This window comes from Pogona vitticeps, chromosome 5 (genome assembly GCF_051106095.1).
Source record: "Pogona vitticeps strain Pit_001003342236 chromosome 5, PviZW2.1, whole genome shotgun sequence".
Classification (NCBI taxonomy): domain Eukaryota; kingdom Metazoa; phylum Chordata; class Lepidosauria; order Squamata; family Agamidae; genus Pogona; species Pogona vitticeps.
This window is the reverse complement of record NC_135787.1, coordinates 128,986,886-129,013,513: the sequence shown is the minus strand read 5'-3', so window position 1 is coordinate 129,013,513 and position 26,628 is coordinate 128,986,886. Positions and strand designations below refer to the sequence as shown.

The following is a 26,628-nucleotide window of genomic DNA, read 5'->3' as shown; positions in this document are numbered from 1 at the left end:
ATCTTTGCTGTCCTTCCCAAAGAGGCAAAGACCTTTCTCTTCAGGAAGACTTTTCCTCAGTGACTGGCTCCCTGAGAGTGATCTTTTTAGATGGATTGTTATACCTTATTACTTTGAATGTGTCTTTAGTATTGTTTTATTTACCATTTCTCAGAATGGTATTTGTGTGATCCTTTTTAGTATCTATACACTTACTCTTTATCTTTCATTATTTTCTTTTAATTATGTGACCCACCTTTGTATATTCATTCTTTTTAACTTTAAATATTGCATTTTAATGATGTGAGCTGCCTTGAGATATTTTAAGGAGAGAGACAGGGTTAAAATATTTTAAATAATTAACATTAAAGGTTATGTGATTCCCTGATAGCACTGTTTGACATGGAAAAAAAGACCTTGTCCACTTATGTTTCTGCTTAAAATGATCCATTCTTCCCCTGTATCTCACAGTCCCTCTCTGTGGGAACCAACATATTTTTATGATCATTTGGAATTTTATGTATTGTACTATATATCCTGAATGGATTTTTTTTTTCAATTTATTTCACCTTTCATAATGATAGATTTAATTTCAAACATATTTTTCAAATGAACTTACAAATGCTATCAAATATGAATCAAATTCTTAACATTTGTGGCTTTTGATAAACAATGAAGAAGCACAGAAAATTTGAAGAACAGTAAACATTAAAAAATGCTAGGACAGAATGGGAAAAAATATCCACTACCTCTTTTCATTGTCTAACAACCAAGGAAATGGATTCTATTCATAAATTTTCCTTGTCGCCTTTTCCTAAACTTTCACATCTCTAGACAGGACAAACGGTCTCCTTGATTGCATAAAGAATAACATTTTAGCGGTTTTAACAAAGAATGTGCCATGCCTTGAAAATATAGTTTTCATAGCTCTGTAAAGCCTGCCAATTGAGGAGATAACATTGTGCATTTGATGAAGTGAACTCTAGCTGAAGGATTTCTGATATTATCAGAAAGTGAGAATTGTGATTGCTTAAGATAGATGGGGCAATGGAGACTTTCGCTCAAATCTTTCTAGATACTTGCAGGGCTAATTGGTGTATGTGGGGAGGATACAATTGTTGGAATCTTTACAGCCTCACATGCTGCCTGGAGAAGGTTGTTATGGAGTTTTAGAATTTCTGATAAATTCCTCTAGCTTGCAGCAAATGTGCATGGATTCATGGAGCAGAATTAGTTTCAGGTTCCCCAGAGCAGTCTAGCCCTTTTTCTCATTAACTGGAACTTACAGTCTCAATAACTCACTCTGTAGAGAAAGAATAAAAAAAAAAACATTTTCTTTATTTGCAGTTGTGAATAGATCAAACAGCAAACTAAGAACATGACTGTTTCTCCAAGAGGTCAGAAGAGACTCCTAACTGCCAATAGACAACAGAGAGGAGGGAAAAGAGAGCGATAGAGCAGAGAGGCAAGGCTCTCCTTGGATTCAGAGGTAGGGAAAGAACAATTGGTTAGAGCTGGATAGATTTACAGCCACACCAAACTAGAAAGCCCCCTCTCTGACACTCCCACTAAAGACAGCATATGAGGTTGCAATAACTCCAAGGTGTGGCTAGAAGCGAGCTTTTCTGAGCTGGAGTGACTGTCTATCTATCCAGCACTAACCAATAGTTTCCTCCTGCCTCTGAACTCAAGAGAATCTCATCTCTCTGCTTAGCTCTTTTTCCCCTCTCTTGAGTCTGATGAAGTTTGCTGTTGAAAGCAGTCATGTCTGTCAGCTTGCTGTTCATCATAATAAAACGTTTTAATTCTTTCTGCTCTTAATGTCTCACAGTAAATTATTTAGGGGGCATTCTACTCTGGGGAACTTGAAGCTATCTTGCCCTGTGAACCCCTTCACTTCTGCTGCACAGCTAGAGGAATTTAACAGAAATACAAAACTCTGTAACAACTCTGTCTCACAGGGTACCTGTGGGGATAGAGAAGAAGACAGCCATGAATGTTGTCTTCAGTTTTTTAAAGAGAAAACCAGGATTTAAATGTTAACTCATAAATCAATAAAATTATCTCTGTGGGTGGCTTTCTGGTTGGTGATGAGTTTTGTCTTCTTTTTCAGTGTATTTTCCTGCTCTCGCCATTCATATTCTTCCCCTACCCTCTTTATTTCTTGTCTTCTTGTTACTGACTAGCTCACCAGAGATACAGAATGTGTGTGGGAGGTGCTGATGGAAAGAACTTTCTCTTAACTTTCACTGAGGGCTGAAGAAATAATGAAGGTGATTTTCAATACAAGCCTCACAGAAAAGCCTACTGCAAATGATAGCTCTTAGAATTACCTCAGAAATGGCAATGTTTACTCACTTGGAACTCAGAAATGAGAACCTCCCAGTTTGCAGCTTCATCACTGGCTTGAATAAGCGTGACCCCATCGAGGGCATTGGTTCCCACCAGCTGGCAATGGAATGAGTACTCCGCAGGGGCAGAGATATCGGTGACATTAAATATAGCAACATCCCTGTCATCTTGTTGAATATGAACAAAATCTAGAGTGAACCAGTTTCGAGCAGAACCTTCATAGAACTTGTTGGTCATCAGAAAACTAGAGAGAAGAGGAAACACAGGATATATTGCTTCAAATTGCAGCACCAGCTTTTGCACGGGAATAAGCAGTGGTCCATCATACAGGGTTAGGATGATATTTGCTATCTATTTGTATGAAACCATGCACCTTGATGGTGACAAGGGGTCTCCAAAGATTGTCCTGCATGGTGCATCAGCGAAGGAGGCAAGCATGGACTTTGATGGATTGTTGTTTTCCCAGTTACGCTCACAGAGAAGCTATACGAATCTCAGCTTGACGAGGCCATAGAACAGAGAGAAGGCAAGTTAGTTTTCCTTGAGGAGGAGAAAAGAATGTTCTACTGCCTGGGGTCAAAAGTACTTATTTTTTGAATAAATATAGATTAATTAAAAGTAATTCAAAAGGGTCAAATACCGTGTTTTCCCCAAAATAAGACAGGGTCTTATATTAATTTTTCCTCCAAAAATAAATTAGGGCTTATTTTCAGGGGATTTTTTTTCATGTACAACAATCCACATTTATTCAAATACAGTCACGTCACATTCTTCTGGTTGCTGCACAATGGTGGAAGGCAGGGTTTCACTTAAATGCAGCTTATCTTTGGAGTACGGCTTATATTACGAGCATCCTGAAAAATCCTACTAGGGCTTATTTTCAGGTTAGGTCTTATTTTCAGGAAAACAGGGTATTTTTGGTGGTTCGCTTACTCTGTTAGTGGGCCCTGGTAGGCTTACCAAAACCTGGGAAATTTTACTTTTTGAACTACAGATTTCTAGGGGTTATAATCTAAGAATATTTTCAGGCCCTGTGCTTACCTAGCAGTGGTGGCTGGTTTTTTGCATTTTCAACTAAATGAATCTGGAATCAAGTGATGGGTGGAGTGACCTCTCTACCTGACACCTACTGTGGATAGGAATAGCAACATTGGGCTAAACAGATGAGCATTCCAGCATGGGATAAGGGAGCTTGTCCCGAAGGCAAACACCGTTTCCGCAGCTCATCTGATCTGGTATTTCTGATCTGCTCCTTTTCAAAAATACTAGACACAGGGCATGTGTGTTTTATCCAGTGAGTGTTACTCACCCACTGGAGAAGTTGTTCTCCCCCAGCAGGCTGAAAGACTTATACCTATCAAGAGGCAGTTTACTGGGTAAAAGCATGGGATGACCATATTTCCTATCAATATTAAAATACATCTGCTTACAGGTCATGTTAACATCTTCACTGAAGAAGAGCAAGTGTGCAGGGTTCTATAACATTTTCTGAATTGTGTGCTGATTCTGTATTTCATTTTCTAGACTGCCTGTAGCTATTCTCAAGGAAGATAGCACTGCTGTTTTGTAACGTTGTTTAGTTTTGTGAACCATTTTCTTTCCTTCTAATAATAGTGCTGCAAACCATGGCAGCAAAAGATTTAAGCTTTTTAATTTGAAATCATGTCCAGTGTTATTCTATTTCCTTAAACCCAAGATGGTCTTTATTACTTGTTACAAATTGCCTTCTAGTCATTCCAGCTTGACCTCAGTCGCAAATTCTATTTTCCCCACAGAAATCTGTCCTCTACTCATTAAGCCATTATGTGAGGCAGGGTTGGAGGCCAAGGACTATGAATTACAGCCGTGCCAATATGATCTGAGAAACCATTTTGGTGTGTTCTCATATATTTGTACGCTAGGTTACCTGACTGCATTGCGGCTGTGATTGCCCAGTTCATAGCTAGGGCAACCTCTCTTTTGAGACCTTCACAGTTAGAGGAAACGGTACAATGATAATTCAGCTAAGAACCATCTAAAGAATTTTAAATAATCATACAGGTAAGGAAGGGGAACATTTTATTTATTTATTTATTTATTTATTTATTTATTTATTTATTTATTTATTTATTTATTTATTTATTTATTCTTTCTTTCTTTCTTTCTTTCTTTCTTTCTTTCTTTCTTTCTTTTATTCTTTTATTCTTTTACTCTTTTATTTATTCATTTATTCATTTAATTTATATCCCACCCATCTAGACAGCGTCTACTCTGGGCGGCTTACAACAGAGTAGCATAAAAACAATTCACACAATTTACCCATATGTTCTGGGTACCTGAAGTTCAAACAATTCAGCTCTTAGCACATATCAGGGCTTGGTGGGGGGAAATCCCTTTTTTTTTTTTACTGCCGCTCCCAGAAACCCCATTCTATCACCTTAAAAGGCTTTAACACTAAAGATGGGCATGAACCAAACCAGGAACCAGGAAAAACCATGAAATGGGCTGGTTCATGGTTTAGTTCATGGTTCAGTTTGGGGATCCCATTTTGCCAAAATGAAATGAAACACCAAACAGTTCCCCCCTCAGCACTTCATTTTGCTTTGGCAAAATGGGATGCCTGCCACTTCCCTCCCGCAGCCCCCATCGCCTGCCTACCTTGCCTTGAAGCCACCATCCTGAGTGGCAGCAGGCCTGGCTCCTTGCATGAAAACTGGGCCTGCTGCCTGTGTGCATGTTCCCACCCGTCAGCTGACCAGTAGGCACATGCGTACAGACAGCAGGCCCAGCTCCTTGCCCAGTTTGTGCCCATCTCTGTTTAACAACAAGCTCTTTGTTTTGCTCATATGTCCTATAATTTGCACAAAATGTCTGTCTTTCTCTTTTCTGAAGCTAAACACACACACATGTGGCAAACCCCAAAGGAGGGGCTGATAGGTCATAAAGATTATTAAGCAAAAAACACAACCCATTCAGTGCTGCAGTTTTTACTAGCTTGTGCAACACAACAAAAATCATGAGGTGTTTTTTTTAAGTTTGTTTTTTGCTGCTGTTGTAGTAGTTTTGTGGGATGCTTCCCTTTGGGGGCCCTAAAGATTTGCTATACATCAGATGTAAATTGACAGGATGTACACGTATGAGAAAGCTATAAGCAAACAAACTGAGAATTCCTTCCATGTCACTCTGACTCTTCTTTGGTACACCACGCAAAGCAGGGAAAACCCTGGCACAGACTCTCACCTCACTACCTTGCAAACATAATACTTCTGAGCCCTATTGGTCCAATCAATGAACACCTCTCACATATGTTATGACTCATCCAATTTTGAGTAATCAAATGATGAAAAAGGAAGCAATATGTATGAACCTGGTCTAGATTTAGCATGTGACTGGTACATGTTTTGCCTAATAAATAGGGAGATGTAAATGGACAGATGAAGTGAGTGGCTGACCACATGGGCATTTAGCCTGCTGTGTGGTCCTACAGGGATGGGCTGTTTCCATCCTAAAGATGGTGATCTGACAAAATCTTTACTGGAGGGAATCAGCCTGCCCCCAGCGCAGTCCTGTCTCCACCTTTCTGGCCCCTGTCAAGGGCTTCTACTTTTTTGGAGTGGGTAAGATTGCTCTCTTTTGATCCATTCCCAGCACATGTGATCACTGAGAAAGAACCAAAAAGCGTTTCTTGTTTGGATCTGGCAGTATTGTGAAACAGTTAAACACTTCCTTTGCTCCTAAATGGAAGGGCAGAAAAAGTGAACTTTTCTCTCTTGACTGGACATTTAAAAGAGGTGATCTTCCTTTAAAGATAACTTGTAATGCATATGCCTAATACATATTCTTTTTACAAGAATGGACCAAATATGATCAGCTTGAGGTCCATATACCACCTGGATGCAAGAATCACCCCAAATGGACCTCCTAATGACCCTATTCATTCTGCTCCAACCCAGCCATGTGCACAAGCTGTGAATGGATTAGCAAAGGCAAGCCTCTGCTGTTCTCCTTCAAATTCAGGAAAAACGGGAAGATGCTAGTGCTAGATATCAGACAGAACTGGAAATGAAACGTTAAAGCCAAGCCTCCCCAAAACATGTTTTCAGGGACAGAGTACAAGAGGTTTTCTTCTGACAAGATAGGAACGTGAATCATACAGAATCTAAACGGCAGCGCAAGACATTTACATTGAACATGTGCTGCATGCCGCCTGTTGTTAAATGTGTCTTTAGTGTTGTTTCGTCTTCAAGTGAACCCGAGCTAGATTTGAATTGATTGCTTCTGGGAAGAAAAGATAGAACAAGAATTAAAGCAGTAGTAGAAGCAGCAGGAGGAGGCCTAGTTTACTGTATACACTGTTTCTAAGTGATGGGGTGGAGGCAAATCTCCAAAATCCTGTGGAGTTTATGGAACAAGTTTCACAGTTTCTTGAGCTCATCCTCTTTTATACTGGAAAAAAAGCTTTGAGAAGTGAATAATCTGTATTTGGAGTCTGACACTCATTTTACAGCCATCTATTCCTTGATACAATGTAGGTGGAGACATTTTATAGATTATAAAATCCTGTACCTTATTTTCAGGCTCTGGATGACATGTTGGCTGGTATTCTTTGGGTTGATATAGTTTAATGACAATCTAACAGGAAAAAGGGTGAAATGGGAAAAAGGCATCATTAACACTATACCATTTTCAAATGAAATGATTTCATTACTTTAAAACAATTCATCCTAATTTGGTAGATACAAATACAGAGAAACAGTAGATACAAGTAACACAACACAGGAAGTAGTCATTTTCTCATCCCTGTAGCAAACAAAAGGAGGGAGGAGGAGACAGAAGGCCTTGATCTATGAAGATATTTACAACTCACTTAAATGCAGGCACTTCCAAGGATTTTACTGTAAAGAAACTTTACGATGAAATAATAGCCCCATATAATGACAGTGGAGGGTGAGAAAAGATGTGTTGCTTAATGCGATGAGGGCATGAGAAAAAAGAGCACAGTATGCGAGGTGTGTATGAGGATAAATCCTGCATGATTATTTTTCTAGAAATAAACAGTGGAATAAAGGCAAAAGAAACCATATTGGTACAATTCTTAGCCTGCTTCTCATAAGCATATATAAACAGAACGAGTAGTTCTTTTAATGTGAAGATCAGGAATTCAAAGACAGTTTGGACAAGGAAGAATTCAGAAATAGCTGAATTCACAAAGCTTCCCTCAATAGGGCTTAGGGTCTGGCTATACAACAGAATGCACTCTATAAGCTTATCCAGTCACTAAAAACCAGAAGAGACCCACTTGATCTGTGCTGCTTCCCAATTGGGCTCTCAATGCATTTCCTTTGGAATTACAGTCAAGATTCTCCATTCTCACTGCTTTTAGTAAAGACACAGACAAACATTTTCAATTGGGCCATTTACATCGTTTTTGTGACTCTATCCTTGTGTTCCTGTTTTAAATAATATTCGTTTGTTTTCACATTTGATTTATTGTTGCCATGGCAACAGATTCATCCACCCCTTTAAACAAAAAGTCATTGTTCATCATGTTACAGGTTTGCAACATGACTAGAAAGGCTTGGAATGATCGGTTAACATTCTGGCAAAGGTAGTCTGTGATGTCATGTAGGGATGCTGCTGATAACTGGGTCAACCAATCAGGATCACCAAGGGATCTTTCAGTTACTAGCAGCCTCCTCTCTCTTTTGAGCCCTATGGCCATATGGCTAGATGATAGTGGCTGGAAGCAAACACAATGATGGGTCAGAACCCTATCATGCTTCAGGGCTGTGAGCATAATTTATGTTTTTATATGCTTCCTTTCTCCCAATAGGTGCTCAGGGCAGTTCACAACCAACGGATACAATGATCACTGTTAAAAACATTCCAAGAAGCTATATTAAAAACAATTAAACGTCTAACAATATTAAAGCCACCATTAAAAACAATTTTAGAACATTTTAAAAATCTCTAAATTCTATAAATACAGCATTCCTAAAATGCCCACTTATTGTTTAAAAGCCTCTGCCTGATGATGGAAGGATAGCCTTACTTCTTGAGCAATTGTCTTCCATAGCCTGGGAGCAGCCACGGAAAATGAGCTGAAAGGAAGTTCTCCCCAGAAGATCTAAAAAGAAGGCCCATATGGGGGAATTACAGTCTTTCAGATAGCCTGGACCCAAAGCTGCACAGGGCTTTATAGGTCAAGATCAGCACTTTGAATTGGGCCCAGAAACAGACTGGCAGCCTGTGAAATAAGGGAACTTTATACTCCCTGTAACCAGCACCAATCAGCAGTCTGGCGGCAGCATTTTGAACCAACTGAAGTTTCTGAACACTCTTCAAGGGGCACCCCAAGCAGAGTGCACAGCAGTAGTCCTGATGCAATGTAGCTAAGGCAAGTGTCATCATAGCCAAAGCAGACATGTCAAGGAACAGGCAGACAAGTTTTAACTGTGCAAATGCAGACCTGACCTCAGCTGAGATCTGTGCATCCAGGCTCAGGGTTGGATCCAGGAGCGCACCCACGCTGTGGACCAGGCTTTTCAGGAAGAATGTAACTCCATCCAGTACAGGCCGGATCCCTATACCCTGACCTGAATTTTGACTGGCCGTGAGCGCCTTTGCCTTGTATGAATTAACTTTATGAACAACGGAGACTGGTCTAGTACGCTGGTTCTTAACCTTTGTTACTCAGATGTTTTTGGACTGCAACTCCCAGAAGCCTTCACCATCAGCTCTGCTGGCTGGGGTTTCTGGGAGTTGCAGTTCAAAAACACCTGAGTATCAAAGGTTAAGAACCACTGGTCTAGCATACCTGTACTACCAAAGTCTGATAATTAAGTACTTGAAATATCTGGGTGAAATTACATGCCTTGATAGAGAGAGTGGCAACAGACTCACAGGAATATTAGAAAATATAATAAAATAGTATTCAAGCAGACATGTTGGGGAATTTTTCTTTTAATGTTGCTTCACGTTGGCTGGCTATTTTGTTTCATTAAGTTGTGCCCAGGGACAGCTCCCTGCATTGAGATTCCACATTAACTTTTTTCCCCTTTAATAGGATGCCATCTTCTCTTAAAGTGCAATAAAATGTAACTTTTTCTTAGACAAAATCCAGGCTGCTCATTATTCTGTCTTCTCTGCACACACATCAGGAACTTCCTCAATTAACAAAGGGAGAGGCAAGTTTAAGTTTGGTGGGGTTTTTTGTTTTGTTTTGTTTTTGTTTTGCTATTGCATCTTAACCTTGTCCACCACCCTGTTTGTTTTTGTGGAAAGGTGGCAGATAAATGTAAATTGAATGAATGTAAACAAATTGGATTGCATTCTTGATCATGTACCTTATAGGACAAATAGGAAAATGAGGAAGACCAGGACTATAAAGAGCAAAGCAATGATCAGAGATACATGCAAAATCACAGTTCACCTTTATCCCACTCTTTCTATGTTATATATTTCAATTCCCTGCTTCAACTGAATTGTAAAGTTATCTATGGTGGTGGCGGTGGTAGTTTATTAGCTTGTTTGGTCAGTATTATATTTAACTGTCAAAAACCATTGGTAGTGAAACTATATTTTTATATTACTCACATTGTATTAGTGTCTGAACAATTTGATAGACTGAAATCCACATTCTGATGCAGGAATGTTAAATTTGTCAGATCTATGAGCTCGGAACCATTGGCTATAAGACTGAAATTAGTGGCATAAAATAGGATGCATGGAGTATCCGTGCCATTGGCCTCACTGGTCACATTCAGTGGCCGATATTCATTATTTTCTTGATCTTCAGCAGACATAAGTTGTCGTCTAGTGTGCCATGCTACACCAGATTTCATTGGTACCTGGAACCAGAGCATAAGAAACCTATTTCAAGGAAAATGCTGAGATGAAAACATTGAAAGGTAACACAGATATAATTCACAGCTGATCATTTAAATGCCATGTCCATCTAAGCACATACAGAACCTGAAATAAATGAATCATTTTAAAACTTGTTAGAACGCTGTATTAACTTTTAACCTAACTCAGGCAAGGAGGAGAAGGGGAGCTAATGGTGGTAGCAGCAGCTGTGAAGAGGACAGGACTCTTGTTTTAGATTCCTGCCACTGCCGTATGTGAACAGTCAGAATTCTGCTTTGCAGCCTGAAGTGCTGTAGCCTGGACACAAACTGAGGCCCATTTTGCAGTGAGCAATATCTCCAAAGACTGCAAGACTCCCTTCAATGCAATCATAGTCCTACTCAGACTTTACCTTACCCTAATGCCACCCTCTCTCTTACCACTTAGCTTACTCTGGAAGTTACAAGTCTGAAGAGGAAAATTTCCTGCTCTTGTGTAGGCTCTACACAGAAGGCAGAACCCAAGAACACCCAAGTTCTTGTTTGTGTGTCCAGCCTGCAAACTAGCAGGAAGATCTCCTGTTCAACCTTGTCCTAAGCGACCAGAGGTGGGACGTGCTGCCCCTTTCTAGCCCTGCTGACAAGTCATTGATGGAGTAAGTCGATGGTCATAACCAACTTTTGCTAGATCATGGCTAGCAGCTTTAAACAAAGGAAATCTTCCCTTCAGTAAAGGAATGCATGGTGAAGGAAGAGCACAACTGTTCCATTTTTGATTAAAAAAATAATAATCTCTCGTATTGCTCCCAAAGTGTGATCACTTTATTTTCTACAGAGAAGAGAGTATAAAGACTAAATTATACCATGTTTAATCAATTGACTGCATGTTAAGAGACAATGGGGCTAAGCACATTGTCTAGTGAGAATCTTAATACTTAATAAGAGGAAATAAGATTATGTCAGAAGAAATGATGACTGAGCTATGGGGAATCATTTGATTTTGGAGAGAAGGAATGCAGTAAATAATACATTTATTTTCTGACATCCAAAGCATTTACTTTCATAAGTGTGCCATAATTCCTTTAATGAAGTCTAGCTGCTGGTATATCCTACCCTAAAATGAAGCAATGAAACACAGAGAATTCAATTAAAATACTTCTTATTAGATTGTATTGTAGGGAAGAAAAGTGAGCTGCCACTTTCTGTGAATAAACAATAAATAAATCCTGGCAATTGATAGTATGCATATGATAGTATGTTTAAAGTGTTCGTTCGTTCGTTTAGTCATTTAGTCGTGTCCGACTCTTCGTGACCCCATGGATGAGAGCACGCCAGGCCCTCCTATCTTCCACTTCCTCCCGGAGCTGGGTCAGATTCATGTTGGTTGCTTCGGTGACACTGTCCAACCATCTCATCCTCTGTCGTCCCCTTCTCCTCCTGCCTTCACACTTTCCCAACATCAGGGGCTTTTCCAGGGAGTCTTCTCTTCTCATGAGATGGCCAAAGTATTGGAGCCTCAGCTTCAAGATCTGTCCTTCCAGTGAGCACTCAGGGTTGATGTTTAAAGTGTGCCACTAACTAATACTGAGTAATCCTGACTGAGCTGGAAGGACCCAAATAAACTGCAGTTCAAAAAAAGAATGGGAACAGGTTTCCGCGCACACACTTTATTTTTTATTTTATATCTTTGCTTCTGGTCTGCCCTTGCATGAGAATGATAATTTGCATCAATTAAAGTACTTCTTATTAGATTATACAATATATATAAAATAAAAAAATAAAACACACAGTGTTTTCTGATGCAAATTATCATAATTCATGGAAGGGCAGACCAGAAGCAAAGATGGCTTATAGTGTTCAAAGAAGCTCCATTTGGATGCTCTCTTTCTTCACATGATTTGAGCAAAGTCAGGAAGATCTAGGTAAGGCCCTGTCCCCTCATATACTTCCTTTAATTTGGAGCCCTCTTCCACAGTGCAATCACAGCCTTGCAATTTCACATCCTGTGTTTCTCTTTTTCTCTCTCAATTTTATTTCCATGTGATAATAGTCTGCATCCTCAGACAGCGGAGTTCTACTACACATCTGGTATATCTATATATAGCCCAATGACCAGGTGAGGATACAGTAATATGCTGCAATGTCTGAGAAAGTGGACTTTGATTCACAAAAGCTTGCACTGAAACAGGACAGTTCCATATTAGCGCTAGAAAGCTGACTTCTGCTGGGCTGAAGTAGATACAGATTAACATGGTTAGTTTGGAATGGGTTATGCAGTGAGCTAGGCATCTGAGCTAGGCTGCGGAGCATCAGGCACCAATAAGGGAATTTTGATTCCATACTGTGCCTCCTGGGAGATGATCCAGCCTGCATAGCTTTGAGCGAGCTGCACAGTCCCAGGGTGCCCCCAGATGAAGGGAATGGTAAACCACTTCTGAGTACTCTATACCTAAGAAACCCTGAAAAGAATTGCCATAAGCCAGAATTGATATATAATAATAATAATAATAATAATAATAATAATAATAATAATAATAATAATAATAATAATAATAATAATAATTAATAATAATAATAATAATAATAATAATAATAATAATAATAATAATAATAATAATAATAATAATAATAATAATAATAATAGTAGTAGTAGTAGTAGTAGCAGTTGTCGTTGTTGTTGTTGTTGTCATTTTGTTGTTGTTGTTGTTAATTAATTAATTAATTAATCCATTCATTCATTCATTCATTCATTCATTCAAAGCTCCATTCATTCAATACTCATATCTGGTATTTCTACCTGATACCTAATGCTAACATTAGTGGTTTTTCACTCAGCAGTTACATACCGACCTCTGGTTGTCAGAAAGCAAAGAACCTGGGTTGCTTCTAACATTACGGCAGAATGTTCTTTAGTTCACTGCTGCTTCATCAAAGGCCCTATGAGATTAGGTGCCCAAACCAGAGATTTGGACCATTCTTCTTCCACATGTTTTAAGTTTTCATTATGTTAGATTAATGTGTCATTATTTTGCAGAATACAAAATCCCTGAATGATACTTCTTATCTCGTCTTTTGTACTGCCGTGTTTATCAACAGAAATTTTCACATCAAAACATTCCACAAACAATTAAAAACTAAAAATCATATTTAAAGTATGATAGGAAAGGAATCAGGTCTTAAACTTCTTTCTGTTTTGTACTGTATGTTGACTGAAGGATAAAAGCAGGTTCACAAGCAAACCTTTAGATAACCAGGCATAGAACTTTACACAAAATAAAGTTTTGTTTTATTAGAAAGACATTAAAATCTAGCTACTTAATAAGTATTATAACAAAATGATGCCCCATGAAGAGCAGCTTCGGAAATTAGGATGACTAGAAGTGCAAATGAAAGATTATAATTCCTGAACTATAGACAACTGTATTCTTGCACATGAAAACGGAAAAGGAGGACTGAAAAAGTAAATATTCTGATTTATATCTCACTTTACCTGCTGAGAGCCCATGGTAACTAATGATCACATAGGGACACAGTTAAGATCCCAAATATCTACAATCGCCATTTAATAGAGTAGACCTTTGGTCTAGATGGACAGGATAAAAATCCAATCAATCAACCAATCAATCACAAGCCCAAAACTGCACACATCTAAAACTCCAAATATCTAAGATCATAGATTAAGAAATTTAAAATACTGTAAAACCAATACAAGACAGACAGCAGTCGAAGGCAAATCACTTACCCACTGATTCCTTCAAAGCTTGCAAAAATTAGTTATATGGTTTTAACTGGCACACGGGGGGACTACCAGATCTCTGACAGAAGGGATTTCTATAACCAGGGTGCCACCTGTGAGGAAGCCCTGCTCTCTGCAGTAGCCCTGTGGGGCTAGAGCACTTATGGGTCATGAGCAGCCCTTGCCTGGCTGATTGCATATCTCAAATTACTTCAAGCAACTTCTTTTGTTAATCCATGGGAATAATGGAAAAGTTTCTCTTGTATTCATACAAACTATTCCTTTATATCCTTAAAATCAATACACCTACCTGAAGATAAGTCAAAGTACGAAAGGCAATAATTAAAGATAAATATCTAGTTTCAAATGTATGTATGGTTCTGAACTAGCAATACAGACTTGAAAACCTCATTTTACAACCAGATTCTGTAGAAGGTACAGGTGAAAAACATATATTGTTGCATGTGAAAACATGAATAGCGTGGCAGTGTATGCAAGTCCATATTGAGCTGAGCGCACACATCCACAAAAGGGAGAAACATTAGTCATAAGTCAATGAGCCCTCAGCAGCCCGCATGGATCAGTGAGTTAGGTGGATGCTTCAGAGCATTATATTAGAGGCTATTCACAAGAAGAAAGTAGAGAAATTTGAGGCAATGGGGCATTTAGAAGTGCACAGGAGGCTTGATATTTTCAAAACAGGATTCAGAGTAACTTGTTGAAACCGGAATGGGCACTTTGGCTTTTCACAAAGAAATGAAATGAAACTTAGGAAATACGCTACTTTTGAAAACACATTTCTCACACATTCATGACCATCTTTGAGCACAGTAGGCAATAAATCATTAGAAGGCCTCTACAGCTAGCACCATGGCTCATACATAATTTATTTTGGACCTGTGTAAAGCTGCAAAAATAACTGCCACTACAATAAATGAATGTCATTTTCTCCATTATGGGAACTCAGGAGCATGCCCTTTCTCCCTCCACACTTCTGTGTAAGCTGTTATAAACAGAATTTTGTACTGTCTTCGAAGGAGAGTTATATTTTAGAGGTCTTTCAGAAGAAGCTTTTATTCTCCTGGAAGTACCACGCTCTGTGTTGATTTTATTGGTATTTTCCCCAACATCCATACAATGTTCCCCTTATCATGCTTTGTACAGCGCTTCTTTTCAAAATTCCTGGAAGCAAGGTTTGTTTTTTAAATAAACTTTTTATAAAGGCAGTAGAGCTTCGTACTTCTCATTTGCTGGTGATGTCCAGGAGCAAGAGCTCCAATTGATAGCACTCAAATAGCACTGTAAATAAAAAAAGGCTCAGCAGACAATTGGACTTGTTAGAGGTGTCTTAAGGAGAAGAGAAATGGATTGAAGGATACTAGGAGTGAACCTGTTCCAGAACTTCAGGAGTGAAAAAGAGAGAGGTCTCACAAATTCTGAGGGAAGGCAGATGGCTCAGCAAATGTGCATCATTGGATCCTTCCTATAGGGTACAGGTGTGTGTCTTACTGCTCTTTATTCCATAGAAAGCACATTTGGTCCTAATCCTGTTCAGGAATACAAAGGCGGGGGGGCGGCATTTAAACTCACATCTATTTCTTCTTTTAAATTGTATCCCCATGCACAGGGTTAACAAAATAAAGTGCTTAACTGAGGTTAATCAATTTTTTCTTTTTTGAACATGGGCATTTGGGGAGGGGACTTTCCTATACAGATCAGGGCTGAATGTGTACTCTGGCATACAGAGAGAAAAGATAGGCGGCTGCATGCTGCTTGTTCAAAGTTGTGTGCCATTTAACCCTCATTTTGCTAACTGGGAAGAGTTAACATCCTTCCTCAGATCAAAGAGAGGTGGAAAATGCTTTAGGTGAGGTTAATGGCTATAAGTGGCTTGTGGACTTGGGGGGGGGTTCACCCCAAACATCTTCTCTCTAGTCACAAGTCACCTAGTAGGCATCCTTCAGTCTCGAAAGACTATGGTAGTGTGCTCTGTATGGAGGACTTGGAACAGCGTCTAGTGTGGCTGAGGAGGCCAATTCGAGAGTTACAATCTCTTCCACACTGAAGACAAATCCAATCTGTCCCCTGTCCAGCTCCCTGGTTTTGCTTCCTTTGTGACTTCCTCTTTGCCTCGGCCTGCTGGACAAGGGTCTCTTCAAATTGGGAGAGGCCGTGATGTACCACCTCAGCTAATGATATTGGGCCAAACTAATGATAGTGATATGAAAGGAGTTTCAGATGGCTTCTTGTCCATCAGAAGGCATCATTCTTATTTCATTTTTGGCCTATTGGTCCTGCATCAGAATGCTTGCTTAATTATTACTGTCAAATCTGCAAACAAAGAACCTTCTGGAGCTATCATGGGTCATAACTTGGTTAAATCCTCAAAATCTTTCAGGGGACAGGAATTGGGAAATCAGAACAACATTTATGTACACTGTATAGCTAGCTAGTTAGCTATCTGTTCTAATTTCTAGTCTTCTGTTCCACTTTTTAATCATTCCAGGTAGGAAAAACCTTGGAAATTGTTTAGGCGATGGACCTGAACTTAGGACAAATGTTATCAAGGCATTCCCATTTATATATCTTACAGTATTTGCATATTTTGCCTTAAATCTTGATACAAATATATTGGCATAATAGTTGTAAAATCCAGATTTGTCATAGGAAAATTACTATAATATTGAATTAAAAGAGATGCACTATCTGTGCCAGGAAATGATTCTAGAGCAGAAATTTGTGCCTCTCATTATTATCTCAATATAATACTGACCTCTGAAATGAATAACAAGAGAATGCTATGTTTTCAATCTGTACTTTTTCGTTAGGTTGATGTTTATTCCCTGAACCAGGTAGCTTCAACCAGCTTGAAGCAGTTCTACTCTAATTATTTCAAACTTTTCTTTGTTTTGCATGTAGAACTCTGGCTGACTTAGCTGGGAAATTATTAAGTATTTTGTCTGCAACTGCAAGTTAATTTTTTATTTATTCACTTATTTTTATGTAAAGCAGTGTTCAAAGGGGGGGAAGATGAGAAGAAAGGGGAAGGAATGCCTTTTCTAGTTCAGTAGCTTCTTCAGTTTTCAAAGAAAACGTTACTCTTGCATCTCACCATAGTAGGTGGAATGGGGTGGGGGGACTTCAATGTTTTACTCCTTTGCATTGACCAGTGTTCCCTTAATGTAAGGCAATTGGTGCAGCAGATTTACAAGGTACTAGATCAAATAGTAAAGCTTTGTTAGTCCCACAGGGCTAAATATAGCCCTGAAACTTGCTAATTGCATTTGGGCTTAAGTCCCCTAGAAATATACAGGAAATACAGTCACTCAGTCCCCAACCAAACCCCAACCCAGTCATTTGATGGGATGATCAATCTGCCTACAAAGCTCCATGAGACTAAAATCTATTCCGCTGACTGCAGGGCTGCAATGATGCTCACATTTTTCTATGCAGATGAATAAATGACTCTTCCCCCCCCCCGTTATTTAAACAAATTAGCAGCCTATGTTTTCACACAGCTCAGTGCAGATTAAGAGCCATCTGTTTGAGAGTACCCAAGTGGCCAATAACCCTGCCACTGTGAAAACTTATCCCATCTTATTTCTTTTCCCCTTTCACTTCCTGCCCCTTGTTCAAACTGAGATATGTACAATATCCTTTTTTAAAATGCCACAACTCCATAGTCCTGAGGTTGCCACTCTGATGCCAGTGGGCACCACAGAGACCTCCTTTGTCACTTCTGAGGCTCCATGATGATCCACTTTTTGACAGTGTTTTAAATGAAAACCCTTAAACTGGGAGTCTGGTATGCTGAGAATATATATATCTCTTCTCTCTCCACTGAATATATATATATATATATACAGTGGTGCCCCGTATAGCGAGGTTAATCCGTTCCGGATTAACCTTCGCTATGCGAAAACATCGCTGTACGGGGCAGGAAAAGCCTATTGGAACGCATTAAACTTAGTTTAATGCGTTCCAATAGGCGCCCAAACTTACCCCTCCAGCTATGTTTTCGCGGTCCGGCGGCCATTTTGGAGCCGCCAATCAGCTGATCGGCGGCTCCAAAATGGCTGCCGGATGACCCGAAATGGCCCCTGTCAGTGTTTTCGCGCCCTCCCCTTGCTTACCGAGGTCGCGAAAACGCTGCGGGGGGGCATTTCGGGTCGTCCGCAGCCATTTTAATATATATATTCAGAGGAGAGAGAAGAGATGGTCACTAAGGTGCTGTTGCCATTGTACTGGCATACCCTTCAGTAGGGTGCTGTATTTCAGTAGAGCAAGAGCATGACCCTGAAGTGAATGCCTCTTGTCTCTTCTCTGAACAATTTTCATGCTCTTCTAATATAGGGACATGGTGGTGTTGCAGGTTAAACCGCAGAAGCCTCTGTGCTACAAGGTCAGAAGACCGGCAGTTGTAAGATCGAATCCATGCAACAGCGTGAGCTCCTGTTGCTTCTCCCAGCTCCTGCCAACCTAGCAGTTCGAAAGTATGTAAATGTGAGTAAATAAATAGGTACCACCATGTTGGGATGGTAACGGTGTTCCGTGTCTAGTCGTGCTGGCCACGTGACCACGGAAACTGTCTACAGACAAACGCTGGCTCTACGGCTTGGAAATGGGGATGAGCACCGCGCTCTAGAGTTGGACACGACTAGACTAAACATCAAGGGGAACCTTTACCTCACCAAATATAGTGTTATGTCCAATAAATATGGCGCTATCACAAGTTATATCAGCGCAGCATTATATCATGTAACTTTAAAAAATACATTAGTGACCCTAGGATGCACCCACCACTGCCCCTTTGGACCAAAATAGGAGATCATACATACAAAGAAAAAAACTGATATGAGCAGAGTTGCAACGAAGACACATGGCCTTCTGCTGGTTGAACAAAACAACCACAAACACTCATGATAAAAGGCTGAGCTTACAATATAGCTGATGTACAGTTGTTGTATTGCTGACGGAGGATACATCAAATTTAATGGTACCAACTCGAGCACAAACCACGGGGCAAGCTGCAGTACAATTGCAACCTCACTGCAAGGTGCCATCTCACAAACATTTAATGAGTCCATGTTTTAGAAACTACTCACTTTTGAAGGACGCTTTGCTGTGTAAATGGCTAAAGACTGGACCCCTTCTTGCTGCCAAGTCTGGATAAACCTTCCAATCATTCTGTCTGTAAACAGAAATGTTTTGTAATAGCTTACCAATGTCATTAAGAGAGCTAAAATACCCTTAGAAGGTAGTACAGGCCGGTTTTTCAGAATTGTCTATGCATATTAATATTTAAATGTTCGCTGTTACATGGTGTACGTGACAATTTACAAAACAGACCGAGACATTTCTGTCACCCTGAAGAGCTTTGTGTTTTCATTACATGATGCAAACAAAAGTTTAGAAAAGGTTCAGAGGTTTGGGGACTATTGAAGGTGACGTGAAAGTACGTTAATGAGGCTACTGAAGTGTTTAAAGGGAGATGACAGGATAAGGTGCAAAGCAAACAAAACGAGAGAGATCGGGGGAGGGAAGGAGAAGACTTGAACACTCTTCAGTTGTTTGCTCATGTACACATACGAGCAAAGCGAATGTTGTAGCCCCATCCTCTCAACCTCTTGTTCCAGTCACTAACAACATCTGAATGCCAACAATCGGAACAGGAAAAGATCCCCTACAGACAGGAGAACTCTCTCTAGTCAGACTGTCAGCATCCCTCTGTTCAGAGCAAATGAAGAAAGAGGGAAGTGCAGTCTTCACTTTCATATTCACTCCACACATGAGCAAATGACTGGATAGGGTTTCACTGGATATGAATTTGATAATGCATGCACTGGGCTAGAGCATGCACAGGTTAAACAGACCCTTTCCACTAGTGGCTCTCAAACTTGGGAAACCCAGGTGTTCTTGGACTGCAACTCCCACAAGTCCCAGGCAGCACAGCTAGTGGTGAAGGCTTGTGGGAGTTACAGTCCAGGAACACGAGTTACCCAAAGTTGGGAACCACTGCTTTACACAGTGTGCTCAAATCTGCTCTTTCACATGCGTACTTCCATATGAAGCTTTTATAATGGAATTACTCTTGATCATGTACTGAATTTTAGGATTGGGGGCAAGCAGGACCAGCTCAAGACATCTTGGTATCTGAGGCAGAGTTGCCCATTTTCCCTATCACCACCAGTCAGGGTGCACAGAATCAAAAGCAGGCCAAATTAAGTTGGTACATTAGGCAGAAATCTCATCAGCATCTTTTCCTTTTCTCTGACAGTAAAAATATAAAAATAGCCAAGTAAATAGCTAACAATTTGCTCCCCTTTCATGACATACAAAATCTACTGCCTTGGGCAGTTGCTTCCCTTTGCCTAATGCATGGCCAGCCCTCAAGACAACATCCTTTTTCACTAAATAACCCTTCTATGTTTTCCCACTGCTGTTTCTGTATTCCCCCCCCCCCTTTTTCCACATAAAATCAGTTTTGGAAGAAAAGAAGGAACAGCTGCCCATTGCATTTTGATTGGTAGTTCTAGGAACCATCTGTCTGGAAGCACCCTCAAAGGACATCTTACTCTCCCTCCAGTGAACTCTTGGAAGATTTTGCCATTTTCTATTAAGCCCTCCAGATAGCTGTTAAAATAGTTTTAGAAAATCAGCTGAAGATGTGGAGAAACTTGAATTTCAGCACGGAATGAACAATTTACCTAACATACTAGAATGTGATGTTAATAGTCAGAAAAGGAAAAGTAATAGTAAGGAAGACAGATGACCCACTGGGAAACGCATGGTGGATTTATAACATTGGCCAGGATTAGGGCAGAAACAGATGTCCAGACAGACTGAGACTGAAAAAAGAAAAAAAGTTAAGGACTTATTAGTCACAATTCTATTGTCAGTTAATGTTTGTGTAAGCAAAATGGCATACACTGGAGTAGCAAACTGCTGCTCATGAGTGAGGTGCATGTGATTTTTCATATTTACATATCTTTAATCCTGTTTTTGGCAGGATCCCTACCTCAATTTGGATTGGTCATTGGGAGACAAAATGGGCCTAATTGGCAAGGATGATTGTAGAGGCACTTATCCTGAGAAAACCCTACTGTGGGAAGGACAACAGTTTATTTTTCAGGGAATATGCGTTCCCGGAAATGTTTGACTCTGTATGAATCTGTATCTAGCCCAATCGGCCCATTCAAAATGGGATGTTGGAGGAGAGCTTTATGGCTACCATGAATCACCGGGAGACAAATAAATGGGTGCTAGATGAAATGAAGCCTGAACTCCATAGCAAAATTCACTAAATTGAGGCTATCATACTATGGGCATATCAGGAGAAGCCACATCTGACTGTAAAAGATGAAAATGCTGGGAAGAGATGGTCAACAAGAGGCAGGCTAAATAAAAGGTGGGCTGACTTGCAAGATGTAAGCACAACTGTTAACAGAGCATTTTGGAGGTCACTAATACATAGGGCCATGGCAAGTTAGAAGGGACTTGACAGAACATAACAACAACCATTGATCTCAGTGGAGTTATACAATAATTTTGCAAATGCATGCATTCTATCTTGGGAACAAGTCCCATTCACCTCTATGGGACTTTGTTCTGAAAACTTGCGTAAGATTGGGCTGTAATTTTAAAAAAAACATTTCCCCAAACACATACAAAGCCTGAGACTATGAGTAGTATTGTGATGGATGGGAACAGGTACAGCCCACATGACAGTACAGACTCACAATGGAGTCTTTACAGTTTTTTAACCAGCAAGGAAGAGCACATGGAAGCTCTGCTTTGTGTGTGGATGATCTCCCTTGCTTAACTTTTTAAGTGCATTGCTTACCATTTTCCATGAGCCCCTCTTGAGTGGAAAGTTCATTTATTCTATTGGGGAAAAATGGAAAGAAAAATTAAAAATTTATAGGGGAAAAGAAACTGAAATAACAATTTAAAATACTGGAAGAAAAATGTACTGAAATAGTTTTTTTAGAAATTATTTTCATGAATTTTCCATTACACTCAAATGTTTAGAAGACAGAAAAAAATAAGATGCCAAAATAACAGCAGTAACAGCAACAAGAACAACAAAGATGTGATAGGAAACACACCACACAATAATCTTTTAAAAAAGGATTGTGGGTTTGGTAGATTTGTTATGCTTCAAACAGAAATCTAAAATGGCTGCTATTGACAACAGTAAAGCTAGTGATTGTGATGATGATCATCATCATCTATGGAGATGCATGAATGTGCCCCCTGTAGTCTGGCACTTAGAATTTACATTTGGCATTTAAAATAATTTTCTCTCTAAGGAATCAAGTGTTTTCAGGATAATTTGCTTTTGAAGAAAAAAAGAAAGAAAATAAATGCTGGTTAGAAACAAATCCAGTGGTGGTTAAACTGACAGCAGAACAAACTATTATTAGATAAGACAGATAATCAGATCCTTGTCAGACACAATAATCTATGCCTCTGTTGAATGACTTTACTTAATGAGACTACTGACAACAACTATATGACTGCATGCACGGATAAGTCGTCTTAGAAAAGCAACACAGGAAAGCAGAAATATCTTTTTTTTTTTAAAAAAAAAAATTACTTTAGGTTCATTTAATATAGAGAAACATCATATTCCCAGTACCAGTTCTGGGATTTGCCAGAATGTTGAGCATCCAGGGATTTAGTGAAACATCTGGTGGCATGTGGTGGGAGAGTCCATAAAAGACCAAAGGAGAAATGGTGGAGAAAGGCAGCGAAGGAGGTTGAGATGCCCTCACACACTTATGGAAAAGTGTTGGGGGGAGAAAAGAAACACTGCTGCTTTTTCAAAACATACCTTCCAAAGAAATAAGTCCCAACAAGCCACTAGGTCTAAATGAGAAAAATTGTCTAGTGCAATGGTTCCTAATATATATGGGCATGAACTGCTGAACAAGTTTGCACTTTGGCTGAACAGGTGTTTGGCATTTCCCAGCCCTGCCTCCTCCAGCACGAGTTGGACACGACTAAACAGCCCTGCCTCCTCCAGCAGATGCCCACTCAGAGGCAAATGCCCTGGATTCCCTACCCCACCTCCTCCAAGTACCGCCTCTGAGTGAATGCCCACCAGAGGAGACAAGGCTGGGAAGTGCCAACGCCTGTATGATTGAAAAATGAACCAGCATGAACTGCTGGTTTGGCAGGTCATGCCCATCTCTAGTTCCCAATCTTGGGTCCCCAGCTATTCCTGGGCTAAGGTCCTAGGAGCCTTCACCACTAGCCATGCTGACCAGGATTTCTGAGACCATCTGGGGACAAAAGTTGGAAAGCTCTAATCAAGTAGATGAAAAAGCTCTCAATGTACTTTACATGTTTGTTATGCATTTTTAAATCAATCCATTCTTTAAAAAAAAACAACCTTAGAATTGCCTATCCTATTTTTGCCTCTTTCTTTTTCAGCCAAGGACAGGAAAGATTAGAATGCTGCATTCGAATGGTGCACTTGCTAAGAGTAACAGCAAGGAATAATTTGGATGTTTTGTTATTCTAATAACATTATGTAAATAGTCTTCATCAACTAGATGTCCTCTAGCTGTCTAGGACTACAGCATCTATTATTCCTGACAACAAGAACTATAGTTTGACTCATCTGGAGCACAGTGGAGATGCAGAGAGAGAGAGAACTGAAGTTGTAATTTTACACCAAACAGCTGCTTTGAATTTTAAAAGGTTGAAAAAACAATGTTGGGCAGACATGGTACTGTGTTCAGAAATGCTTTCAAAGTTCCTCACACCCACACTTATTTATTTAAATTACTTGGCTGAGTTTCTGAAGTGGAATCAATGTATTAAGAGTTCTCTGTGGTTTGACTTTCTACAATCTCTGCATGTTTTTATGACTTTGGATGTGCAATTTGCTAAAGCTTGCAGGTCACTGCATTCATTCATGCCTCTCCTGGCCACTTCAACACTATCCCTGTAGGCACTGAGAAAAAAATGTTACAGATATTGTGTGGAGACTTGTTCTCATGAATGTTCACTGGCCGGCGAGACATGCATGTATTTCCAGTGGTCATTAGGGGGAGCCTGCACAGTCTCCCCTTCATGCATTTTCTCAGTGTGTGAAAGTGAGAGGGGGATGTCTGTTGATATTGTCTCAAGTAGAATGGATACAGTGCGCTGAAGTTATCTATAACTGAGCAGTGGCAGGATGATGTTCCAGGATTCGGAGCATTGCACCACCACTACTCAGTTACAAATGGCTACAACATGCATTCTAATAACTGTTATTATAATGACTTGCAAAGTTCTCCTCTAGAGTTCTCAACCTTGGATCCCCCTGTGTTCTTGGATTAACACCCCAGAAGCTGTGCTGGCCAGGATTTCTGGGAATTGTAGTCCAAAAACATCTGGAGACCTAAGTTTGGGAAACCACTGCTCTAGAGCATAGGGCAAACATACACATTTGGAAGTTCACAACAGACAAGTGTTAGCTGTCATTTATAGCTTATTCTTTTTCACTCTTATCTATATAATTTCATGTGAAATCTTCAGTTTAAGGAGCCACAAATGATTTTTAGACACGGATAGGAGTTCGAGTCTCTATGCCACCTCCTACCTCCTGATTGGCTGTAGGTTTATCACAAACAGGCTGGGTCTGCTGGGTATATTCACCATCCACTGTGCTATATCAGGGCCATCCACATTTACTACGGTCGAGTTCAAGGTTTCCTGCAAGTAGTCTGAAAGATGACTGATAGCATGACAGTCAACGGCTGGCAAAACTAAAGAAGACGGTGAAATCTTGAGAAACTCCTGCAGCAAGTACAAAGAGCAGTTAATTCTGAAGTGAACAATTAAGGTAGTCGTGATGGCATTTTATACTCTAATAAGCTTTGATTAAAGTCTTTCATTGCCTCTGTCTCACAAAATAAACTCTTATCTTCAACAAGAATTTGATATACAAATTTCATTACATAAAACCAGTTATAATAATCATTAAGGGGAATAAAATGTTTTTAAGTGTTCATAATTTTCCAAATGTTTTGGAAAAAACTGATCTGTGGGAAACTGGCTATTCTGCAGTGAGTATATAGATAAATAAATTTGTCTTATTATGTGAAAGCTAACTTTTTTGAGAAGCTGTTGACTATTGCTGTATAATGTACTCAGCCAGCACCTGTGGGCATTCTTCATGGGGTGACTGCAAGATCAAGTGTTGACATGACTCATACATGAACAAAAGCCAGATAAAACATTCACACATGCCCCCAAATTAGAAATGGGCATTTCATATTCATATTCTGGGGGATACAGATATGAAGCTTGGCACCATAGGTACTACAGTGGTCCATTCCAATCCCCCAGAACCAGCCCTCTCCACTCACTGGACTCCTCACAGTGTGCACATCTGATGGTGGCAACATTGTGCCAATCGTGGAAATAGTCCCATTGGTGCTTCCTCACCTCTCCCCTCGCCTGACCGCTCAGCAGCTGAGGGGGGAGACTCTTCTTCCCAACTCCTTGCCAGGGCGGTCAGGTGTGGGGAGAGGCGGGACAGCGCCAGTGAGACTACTTCTGCGATTGACACAGTGTTGCTGCCCTTGGGTGCACTGTGAGGAGCCTGATGAGTGGACTGGGCTAGTTCTGGGAGGCACAAATAGGCCACCATGGCAGCTATGGTGCTGAGCTTCGTATTCGTATCTGGGAGATATGAATATGAAGCTCCCACACCTACCCCAAATACAATCCTTCCATGGAGTCACTTCCCCAATTCAGATGGTATTTACAAAACAGAAAAAGAAGCTGGGAGACAACAGCAAACTGCAAAGTGGCTTAAAAGAAAGTTATTTACTGGTAATATATTTTAAAAAATCATCATACAGTAGCAACAAGTAGTAAGGAGGAGCCTCGTGGCACAGTGGTTAAATCGCTGTACTGCAGCCAAAACTGTGCTCACGACCTGGGGTTCAATCCCAGGTGGCCGGCTCAAGGTTGACTCAGCCTTCTATCCTTCCGAGGTCGGTAAAATGAGTACCCAGCTTGCTGGGGGGGGGCAATGTGTAGCCTGCATAATTAACTTGTAAACCGCCTAAAGAGTGCTTGAAGCACTGTGGGGCGGTATATAAGCAGCACGCTTTGCTTTAAAGGGAAAAAAGGAATGGGATGAGAGAGATTAATTAATGTAACGTCCTTTTATATCTTTTCTTAAACGATGGCATAGCATCTTAACCAATGGCAATCTTCACCAACCAGCGTAAATGGCAGCAGATGATATTTCGTTATACCAAGAACAGCATGTAGAAAACGTTAAACCCAAGCTCTGGTTGTTTGAGACAGGTGGGATTGTATGGGTCTTTTCCTTCATGGGTTCTTTCCACTGTGTCTACATTTTCAGCTTGCATACCGACCTACATGCCTTTAAGTCATTCCGCTGATTAATTACCACATGTCTTTGCTCTTAAGTCTTTGATTATGTGGCAAGATGGATATGGAATTTCCACTGTTTTTTTTTTAAGTTAGTATATCTAGTTGCATTAAAAACAAAGCATCTTGTTAACACACTTCCAGGCACTCCATTGTTTTAGGTCACTGCCTTTCTTTGAAGCATAACCACAAAAACATTTCCACTAACAAACATTACAACTTACAGAGAAAGTACAGATGAGAAATGGAAGTTTTAAGCAGGCTGTAATGATTCTACTTTGATAGCTGTTTGAAACACCTGTGAGGATAACCCTACTTGAAGTAGACCCA

At 40.0% G+C, this 26,628-nt stretch overlaps 1 protein-coding gene across 1 annotated transcript in view; it reads right to left on the bottom strand.

Annotated features, from left to right (window-relative positions):
• LOC110084063 (V-type proton ATPase subunit S1) overlaps nucleotides 1–26,628 on the bottom strand; it is a 49,291-nt gene that overhangs the window by 4,350 nt on the left and 18,313 nt on the right. Inside the window, exons 4-9 of the mRNA XM_073000557.2 lie at nucleotides 24,491–24,687; nucleotides 21,737–21,777; nucleotides 18,999–19,084; nucleotides 9,907–10,160; nucleotides 6,877–6,942; nucleotides 2,338–2,575 (exon numbers count right to left, since the gene is read on the bottom strand). Of these exons, the coding sequence (XP_072856658.2) occupies nucleotides 2,338–2,575; nucleotides 6,877–6,942; nucleotides 9,907–10,160; nucleotides 18,999–19,084; nucleotides 21,737–21,777; nucleotides 24,491–24,687 (882 nt within the window). The remainder of the gene's footprint in view (nucleotides 1–2,337; nucleotides 2,576–6,876; nucleotides 6,943–9,906; nucleotides 10,161–18,998; nucleotides 19,085–21,736; nucleotides 21,778–24,490; nucleotides 24,688–26,628) is intronic.